General features: G+C 49.6%; 1 protein-coding gene across 1 annotated transcript; it reads right to left on the bottom strand.

Moving 5' to 3' along the window:
* Positions 1-346: 346 nt before the first annotated feature.
* On the bottom strand, positions 347-1,127 carry MIXL1 (Mix paired-like homeobox; the record flags this gene model as incomplete). The annotated part of the gene is made up of 2 exons (XM_082301305.1): positions 347-763; positions 840-1,127. 2 exons carry the CDS (start codon positions 1,125-1,127, stop codon positions 347-349), a joined length of 705 nt encoding a protein of 234 aa, XP_082157431.1.
* Between the last annotated feature and the right edge of the window lie 8,943 nt (positions 1,128-10,070).

Below are 10,070 nucleotides of genomic sequence, written 5' to 3'. Positions count from 1 at the left end.
CAGACCATCACACTCTTTTGTAAGACTAGCCCCCGCCCCCAAAACACAGTGGATTGGGTTAGCTTTTTGGCTGAAGAAGGTTAAATAGATATACAAAACATGGTAAAAGAAACCTTTAAATACAGTGTAAAAAGATGCCCTCAGCTGATGGAGCCGACCCGTATCTTTCTTAAATAAATAGATAAAATCAGTTACTACCGGATAAAGTGCAACAGTGGCAGAGCAGCAGTGGTGAGGTAGCGCGGTGTGTGACTGCTCCCCGCCCGAGCCACGGGACGGGGTCCGGCGGGAGGGCTTCGCAGCGCGGCCGGGAATGCGCCCCTAACCTGTCCCGCCGCGGCGGCGCTCAGAGGGCGCGGAATGCGCCGAGCGCGTTCTCCTCCCACTCCGAGCCCGACTCCGAGTAGCCGCTGGTGTCCTCGGCGTCCGACACGGGCGAATACTGCTCGCAGAAGGCGCGGGCCGGCGGGAAGGGGCCGGCGGCGCTCCCCGCGAACGGGGCGGGTTCAGCCCCGCCGGGCTGGCCGGGCGGGAAGCCCTCGAAGCCGGGGCCGGGGGGGAAACCGGCGGCCGGCGGCCACGGGTAGGGAGCCGAGCCGTCCTCCGTCCGGGCCCCCCCGGAGAGGGCGCAGCGGGGCCGCTCCGGAGCGCGCAGGGCGGCGAAGCGGGGCGGCCGCGGGCAGCCCGGCGGCGGCGCGGCGGGGCCGGGGCGGGGCGGGCCCCGCTGGCGGCGGGACTTGGCGCGGCGGTTCTGGAACCAGACCTGGGGAGAGAGGGCGGCGGTGAGCGCGGCGGGGCGGCCCCGGCGCGGTGGGCGCGGCACAGCTGGCGCCTCTCACCTGGATGCGGGACTCGGGGATCTGCGTGGCGTCGGCCAGTTTCTCCCGCAGGTAGATGTCGGGGTACATGGTGTCCTGGAAAACCAGCTCCAGCGTCTCCAGCTGCGCCGCCGTGAAGCTGGTCCGCTTCCGACGCTGCGAGGCCGCCGGCGCCCCCTCCGACGGCTCCGCCGGGGGAAGCGCCCTGAGGGCGGGCGAGGCCGCGCCGGGCCCGCCGCCCCCCGCCCACCTGCCTGCGGGGAAGGCGGGCGGCTCCGCCGGGGGCTCCCCGAAGCGCAGCGCGGCCATGGCAGCGGCGAGGAGGGGGCCCGGACGGCCCACCGCCCTTTATAGCCGGGGAAGGGGGCTCGGCAGGGGCGGGGGCTCGAGGGGGCGGCGCGGCCCCGCGGGGAAGGTGAGCTCCGGGCACCCCGCCGGGCCCCGCGCCCCAGGCTGCCGGTGGGGTGCCCGGCTGGGGCGGCCCCTGCCTTGCTCAGCCCAGAGGACTCAGCGGCGGCCGGGCACCGCAGCCCTACGCGTGCCCGACGGGGATGGGTGATGGCTGGCAGCCCTCGACTCCCCGCACGAAACATGGACAGCAGGAGGGAGAGGGGAGCGGGCTTTGCATCCGCTCGCCGTGGGCAAAACAACTGAGTGTTGGGAGTTTGGCACCCCAGCAAGGACCCAGTGCGGCGGCTGGGTTATTTCTGGTACAACATTTAGGCCGATAGGGTTATGGAGTTTACTCCCTCCAGCTACTCGTGTGGAGGTAGATGTCCTCAAGCAGCTGTCTGCTTTGGCAAGTAATGGATCGTGCATGGTGTGAGACATAAAGCAAACAGAAGTTATATCTCTTCCCGTGGCCGCAACTGCTCCACTTGCAGTGCTTCAACTGCCAGCTGTGAGGGCAGTGTACGGCTTCCTGCTGTGCCTGCTGCTGCAAAAACATCTCTTTCTTTTTAAGATGCAAGTTAAATGCACCTGGAGAGTCACAGCAGCTCAGACAGGGCAGAGGCAGACGTTGGTGTCATCACCTTTTACACAACTTGCTAATGCCTTTACACATCACATTTGCACATCCCGTGTGCTTCTGCCATAACTGATTTCCAGACAGAGAGGCCTCGTGCTGAAATACTGCCTGCACACCCCAACACCACCAAGGCGCTTAAAATGGTTTGTCCTCATTTTACTTTTTACAACTGTCTCCCAAGAAAAGTGACTTTGTACAGAAAATCGTGTTAAAATTGTTAAAAGCTTGTTTTGGAAGTTTTGTTCCTAAAACATTTGTACCTTTGTCCTTTTACATGTGCAGCAGTCCAGATGCTTTCATCACTGAAGTTTCTAGGTTGTTCCCAAAATCATGGGCTGTAGTCTGCAGCCAGCAGTCAGAAACATGAAACTTGTACAGTGTTCTCAATTAGCAGTGTAACAAGAGGGCACGATGGTGAGAAAAGGCACAGGTGAGTGGTGATCCAGAAAGCACAGACAGCATTATTTAAAGTTTTCTGTGGAAGACTTGTGGAGGGTTGAATTACTCTGCAGATTCTGTGCAGATTTAGAAGATGCCACAGGTGGCAGCAAAGGAGAATTATTCCAGATTATTTTTACATGATGAATGTTTTATTGTATTTTACATCAAATAAAATTCCTGAAAAACATAGCAGAGGTTTCTTTCCTGTGCAGTGAAGAATAGAGATGTGGCATCTTTTAGGTTTCTGAAGGATTTAATCCTGCTTGGAATTATGCCATTATAGGAATACTGACTTCAGTTTCTAGGATTTGGTTAAGGTTGAATAAGTCCATCGGACAGAGAGAGCAGGTTTTTGAGGAAATGTGTTTTTTCACACACATTCATGTGTTTTTCTTTCAGCAGCAGCCCAGGCTTAAGGAGCTGCTGGCACCACAGGCCCCCCACTGTTCACCTCTGTCCTGATGCCTTCCCTTTAGCTGAGCATGTGTCAGTCCACACAGTGTGATGAGGGAATTAACCCCAGTTAAATTAACTGCACAGTAACAACAATTGTTGTTTGTTGGTTGGGTTTTTTTAATCCAGATCTGGGATTCCTACCTGTTGGTTACCAGCAGGCCCTGGGATGGCTGTACAAGCGAGAGGATGCTGCCAGATGGAGCAGAAGGGAAATGAGGGGATCCCATCAGGGACTGCCTTCTAGGACTGCCGCCACCTGGATCTGATGCTGAGCTAGCAGAGACCAAAACTGAGACAGACTGCCCAGGAGCACGGTGGTTTTCAGTGTCAGACTTCCCATTAAGACAACTGTCAATGTATATTGAATAGATACTCAGGAAAAAGTGAGTACTGGGAGCTAATAGACCTGTTCCCAACTCATAGATCTGGAAATGGGCTGACTCTTTGATCTCTGGCTGCTGTGACATCCTTCAGGCCAAAAGCCTCCTCAGTTCCCTTGCCCTTTATGGTTCCAGAGGTGTTTCAATAGCTGTCTTGTGACAGCAGCTGACATGCTTCCCTTGGTGAAGGAAAGAATGGTGAGGCTTCCCACCACAAAGCTTCTGGAAGCTTTCATTGGGAGACACAGGTGTAACAATTATAGACTTTTTAAAAGTCTACATTGTTACAATGGCAGAAAAATAACTTCCAGACACTACATTTTGTTGCAATCGATGTTGCCCATGAGTGCAGCGTGACCGGTGGCTCTGCCATGTGGAGTAGGAAGCCCGGGTGACTGAACTGTGGGCAAAACATTTGGTGCCCTTCGTGCAGCCCAGGATTACACACACGGGCCCCAGGGTGCAGGATTCACGCTCAGTCTCTTCATTACCTGGCTGCAGACAATTGCATTTTCTAGCAGACATGCCTGTGAGTGGATGAGGCTGCTGTGAGCAGGTCAGGCTGTGCTGCCTGTCTGCAGGTGCTGAATTCTGTTTACTTCTAGTCTGCCTCAGTTTCCCTGTCTGGGCTGGCTGGCTGTTACCAGCATGTTCATCTGTCTTGGTGATGAGTCCTTTTCTGCTTACCAGTGGTATGTGCTTTTGCAAAAGCAAAGCAATTCTGGAGCAAAACCAGAGCCCAGGAATCATATTTTCCCTTTCCTGTTGCTCAGAACATCACACACTAATTTTGTCCATGGGATCCTCGTGGCCACTCTTCTGTATTGGCTTGGTTTGAAACAGATCTAAGGCTGAATAAAAGCAAGGGGGACAGTGCTCTGATTGTAAAGGAGTGTGCTGTTAGGTGGAGATCACAATAGGAGGCTTTTGCCTCCTCCCAGGCAAGCAGGATGCCATGAAAGACAGTCCTTGCTTCCTTCTGACAGCTCTCTCCTCTTCCAATGCTGGCACACTTCTCCACAGCTCCCACAGAGTATCGTCCCTCTGATGTTCTAAAAGCCGTGCCTGTGGGGTAGTGCAGTGTGCCTCCTGCAGCAAGGACAAAGTGCTGTGTCTGGATTCAGTGGAGCTTCCTTTCCCTGACAAGTAGTTTTCCATCCTTCTGTGCCCCTCGTAGTCTGACAAGGAAGTTTCTGATGCCTTGTAGGTGCCAGCATCTGCATGGAGTCATACCCAGGTAAGGGCTGGAAGCATTCAGAAGACATTCAGTTTTGTCCCTTCCTGTTCTGCAGACTTGCTTTTATTTGTGTCCCACCAAGGCACAAAGGGGGAGTTTGTGTCTTCCCTCAAGAAGCAAAAGCTACAACAAAAATCCAGAAGTGGCTTGTTTTTTGAAATTAAGATGGCTAAAACTGAGAGCTATCTCTAAGGGAAAAGCAGACTGCCTTGTGTTGATACCAAAAATTAAAGGCTGCTTCAGACACTGTTTATTTACACTGATCTTCACTCTATTTGTCAAGAGAGAAACTTCTTGTGCTTTTGTCGGTGCTGGGAGTGCCTCAGCACTGAGGAACCTGTGCCAGGAGGGCTCACAATACAAAATGTGCCTGATCCTGCAGTAAAATGGTTTTAAGCTTCAGCTGGAGAACATGCTCTCACATCACTGCTGCCAGCTCTGAGCACACAGCAAGGGTAAGACAGGCTATGAAACACAGAGATTGAGGAGGAGCAGGGGGAGATAGGCCCTGTGGCAAGTTTTCCAGCTAGCTGGCTGTTCAACCTTTTGCATGTCAAGCTGGTGAGGTTCTCTCAGGGTCTTGGGGCTAAAAAGTCATCTTTTAATGTGCAGTTTAAGGTCCTGCCTTATGGAAGCATCCCAGAATGCATGGCAAGAGGAGGCAACAGTGTGACTCCCAGTCCTGACTTTGCTGACACAGCCAACACACCCCTTTAAATAACTAACATGTGAGCAGTTCTGATGCTCAGCCCTGGGGGGAATGGGACACCAGGGGTTTTGCCATGCACTGATTTGTAACCAGCAGTGCAGCCTTGGCTGTGTTCAAACTCCTCTGGCTTGTCAGATGTCACATCACCTTGTTCCTTCTAGGACTCTGCAGGGACACAGCTCTCACACGGTATTTTGTCATTCCAGCAAGGCTTATTTTATTTTTCTTTTTCTATTTTTCATGTCTTCAACATGAATTCTCTGGTCACTAAACCCGAGACTGAGGTTTTTAGTAGTGGAGATTTAGCAGCCTTTTGTCAACCTGACTAAATTTGCAAAGATTTGGTACCTTGGAGATCTCAATTTCTACATCAGTTTAAATTGAAATTGGCCAAAAAGTTCCAATCTTATCACAGAATCATAGAAAGGTTTGGGTTGGAAGGGACCTTACAGATCACCTAGTTCCAGCCCCCCTGCCATGGGCAAGGATACCTTCCACTAGACCAGGTTGCTCAAAGCCCCATCCAGCCTGGCCTTGAACACTTCCAGGGATGGGCATCCACAACTTCCCTGGGCAACTTGTGCCAGTGCCTCACCACCCTCACAGTAAAGAATTTCTTCCTAATATCTGATCTAAACCTACTCTCAGTTTGAAGCCATTTAGCCTTGTCCTGTCACTACATGCCCTTGCAAAAAGTCCCTGTCCATATATTAGGAGACTGACCAAAAAAAGGGACAGTGGTCACACAAACCTGATTTCATTAATTTAGAGGAAGTTTAAGAAAAAAAACATGTTCTTGTTATTAAGGCTTAAGTTTAAGCTATCCCTGGATAGCTTGTCCCTGAAGAAGCAATCCCTGGATAATTATCTCACAAATTAAATTAATTTTAGTCCAGACACATTTTTGTGGTTGCATATATAACTACACCTGCTCCAGAGCTTCTGCTGGCAGGAAAACACCATATAATTTCCAGCTTCTCTCGTAGGGCCATGATAACAAAAATTGTTAATGCATGCTAGGCTTAGGTTTTGAGGTTTTTTCATTCTGCCTAAGAGGAAATCTTTATATGAATACTTAATCTCCCTTTGACTGCTTCTAGTCATTGTGACAAAGCTCTTTACAGCCTCCAAATGCTTTTAGAGGTTTATCAGGTCTTCCCAATGTACAGACACAAGATCTATATATTGAGGCCCATCCAGGCTTTTAGGTAGAGTTCTGAGATCTTACAGTGATGTCATGTTTTTAATTTAGAGTTGTCATTTTTCTAGTCCTCACAGCTTTAAGAAGGAAGAGCTTGAGCAGGGTGGGCTGTGTATACTCCTCACTCTGGCTCGGTTTGCAGATGCCTTGAAATATATTCTCGAAAGGCCTGAGCTGCCTGTCCATTATTGATATTCAACTGTGTCCCTGAGAGCTGCTCCTTGCCAGAGTCCTCTACAGAGAAGAGGGGGCTCGCCTTTCTGGTCAGCCCAGGGAGCGTGCTCACCTCCGCCTGGGACACAGTGGGGTGATACAGCCAGTGTCTTCAAGGTCAGAAATGTGACTTGGCTATGCTCCAGGCTGTCCCAGTGAGTGCCTGGGCACTGGGGAGTGAAAGGGAGATGGGGCTGTCACAGTGTCCTGAGTGTGAGCTGTGACCAAGGGGCTGGGCTGAACCCCTTTCAGTGCTTTTGTCCTGACAGGGGTGCAGAAGGTACATGGGGCACATCTCCAGTGTGATGGAGCCCATGGCATTGGAGAACCAGAGCAATGTCAGAGCCTGGTGACATCAATCCCCAGTACAGGTTATTTCAGATCACCAAGTACAGGGCCAGGCTTGCCCAGCAGCTCTGTGCACAGACAGAGGGTTAAAATAAATGCAATGTGACAAGAGGTTATGTTCTCTCTGAAAGACGCCTGTCTTGCTTGGCTCAGACCTGATTACCTCTATATATGCATGGTCTATGCTCCTTTGAAAATTCAGCTGCCGTGTCTCCTTGTTTTTGGCCATGAGGAACTAATAGTATCTTGTGACTTTAGCCCTGTGCTTAGGAGGGGGATGTGACTTGGTGGGGTGAGCCATTTCCTGAGAGGTGTGAGACGTGACTTCAAGACCTGCTGGTGCCATTCGTGTATTCTGCTCCGAGGAGTTGATAAGAGCTTCAGACACACAGAGAGCCTTGAAGGAAGCGGTGGGGGAGGCGGGGAGGCGTAAAAACCCAGCAAATGCATATGAAAAGATCAAGGGGCTGTATTTGCTAAGTCCCAACAGGAACAGATTTGGAGCAAGATGCCCAAGTTCAGAGAGGACCCAGACACAGCAACAGGGCAAGAGCAGAGTATGTCTGATGGCTGGCAGCTGGCTCCGTACCATCGGAGGGAGAGGAAGATTAAGGATTTGGGACTGGGGGGTAGATAAGAGCAAATGGTGGGGGAAAAGGGAAAGGGCAATAAGGAGGAAGGTACCTGGAGACAGGAGGGGCTGGTTGAAAGAGCAGGGGATATTTAGTGTTGAATTTAGATACACTTAAACCTCAGCTTACCTTTGGGTTTTGCAATACCCTGAGAATGGCAGAGTGCATGTACCTGGTGCTTCTGCAGTGAGAGGGCAATCCCACCAAGTTTGCTGTGGCAGCAAACCCTAGGCTTAAACAAATCCTCGTTGCAATTTCTCTCTGTTCCCTCTCTGATTCTATAGCATGTGTTATTGTGAGAGAACCTAAAGTTTCTATTTGATAGAGTTCACTGTATTGCTTTGCTTACTCACATGCTCTCTGAACAAGGTCATACCTGACTCTCAGAGATATTTTCCTTAATGAAGATTTGCTGAGAACTGTTGGTGCAGGTGGTTGTGTATACAAAATAACTGCATTATCCCAACTCCCAAGAATGTTTAATTAAGTCACTGTGAAAGCAAGGGAATATATCTGCAGATGAACAAAAAAAAAAAAAAAAGAAGGACAAAGATAAGAGAAGAGCTAAGGGAAAAGATAGGACCATGTTTTCCTCCTTTTCATTCAGCACCTACTTACGAGAGGCAGCCTGCCAGGGTGCAGCCAGAATATACACACAGAGCAAGGGAAAGCAGAGTGATGGATAGCAGAGAGGCCACATCCTCCTCTAACAGCACTGGATAACAGCAAGAAAAACTCCACACAGTCCCCTCTCTTCCCTTTTCAGGCTCCTTGGCCTTAGCAAGCAGTGTTAAGGCACTATTTTGTACCTTTTCTTGGCAGGCTCTTAAACCCTTTTCATCATCCTCTGCATGTGGTAAGCTCTTCCTTCTACTCCAACTTAACAAATGAGTCACAAGATTCTCTGTTTCTGTCTTGCAGTGTTTGGTATCTGAGAGCTGCTGAAATTAATGAATTTTTATGTAAATGTTTGTTTGTTTGTTTGTTGGTTGGTTTGTTACAGCTTGTGTCTCACGGTTATTGAGAAAAGGATCCAAATGTGAAGCAAGGTTTGCTCCAGTGGTTCAAAACCAGAAGACAATATATAGAACCAGAACTTTCCTGGTATGCTTGGATGCCTGTTAGGATATGAACACAAACCCACTATCTTCCTCTGCCCTTGGCTGCCCTGGTGCTATTAAAATCCACCAAGTCTTCCCTCTCTGAGTGGTACTGACTGGAGAATCCTTCATCTGGCTTCCCTGTGCATCCCTGCTGCTTCTCAGGCATGTGCCAAGGTCAGTGCTCTGGCTTCAGTCTAATAATTCATTCTAAATATTTCCCACCCTCTTTTCTGATTAGTTTTGGAAATGAGGGACTTTTAGTCTCATGTATCATGACACTTACAACAAAACCATTTTGGTTTTGCTCTTGCATTTTTTTTCTGGGCTCTTCAATTTCACAGGTTTTCAAGCTTCTGTACAGTTTGGAAGATTTTCAGGTTTAACATGTGGATGGAACGTGGGAAGTTTCACCTGAGCTGGGGTTTTGCAGTTGATCATTAAATCAGCAGTTCCACATGATCATAGCTGGGGTGTGCAGTGGTTACTATGCCATTTGATGAAGTCATTCTCTTCTGTGCATGAATTGACTCATATTTCTTTGCTATTTAAAATCACATTACAGTAAACTGCCACACAGCACGCTCGGCAGGCATTATTTCTGTGGCTTATCTTGACTTTTGTAAGCCCACAGCACAGTTTTTGGGTATTTGACTCACACAGAAGCTCCATACATTTGCATAGAGCAGTATCTCCATCCTCCTCCCCCACTATCCATCCCCCTGCCTCAGCCATCCCAGATAAGTTGTCCGATAGCACCCTGCGTGTTGGCCCACTCCTCTGGCAAAGGCACTCTCTGAGGCATGTCCCTGCCTCCAGCCTGCCCCCAAGCTGCCCTGCTCAGGCAGCTCCTGCCCCAGACCTTCAAAATGCCTCATTCTCTCACTCCCATTTTAAATGACAGGTTTTTCTTCCCCTTTTATTCAAGCTCAACTCCTCTGCTTTTATTTCTGGCAGGGTTATTTTTCTATTTGACTTTGGCTCTGTTTGCCAAGGGCACACCCTTGTCACCTCCTTATTCTAATCCTCTCGTTTGTTGACTAAGGGTCTTCCTCTTTTTCCTTTTATTGGTACTTTTATCTCTTTCTCCATTATCTTTTAGTCCCCTTGATTCTTACCCCTCTCTTTTGCATACGACCAAGTTTATTTTACACATTACTTGGGGTATCTAAGACTTTTCTCCTTGACAGCTTTTCTTCCCTGCCCCTGGAAGGTTCTCTGTGCTGGTGGACACGTGCCAAAGAGCAAATACATTTATTACTCCAGATGAGACAACTGCAATCCAAGATGGAGAGTGACTCTGGGCGGCAGTGATCTCAGCAGCTCTCTACTGCCATCTTAGCCATCCCCCACATCTTTACAAGACCATGTTTTTCCTCTTTTGCAGTCATATCTTTGCAGCTGGGAGACTGTCCTAAGGTATTTGAGGTAAGAGAAGGTTTAAAGGAAAGCTGAGAGTTTGCTGCAGGTGTGAGTGATCAAAAAAGGGTGCAGCAGTGTCATAG

This window comes from Coloeus monedula, assembly GCF_965178545.1.
Source record: "Coloeus monedula genome assembly, chromosome: 2".
In the NCBI taxonomy this organism is placed as follows: domain Eukaryota; kingdom Metazoa; phylum Chordata; class Aves; order Passeriformes; family Corvidae; genus Coloeus; species Coloeus monedula.
Note: the sequence above shows the minus strand (reverse complement) of the source record. Positions and strands in the feature narration are given on the sequence as shown.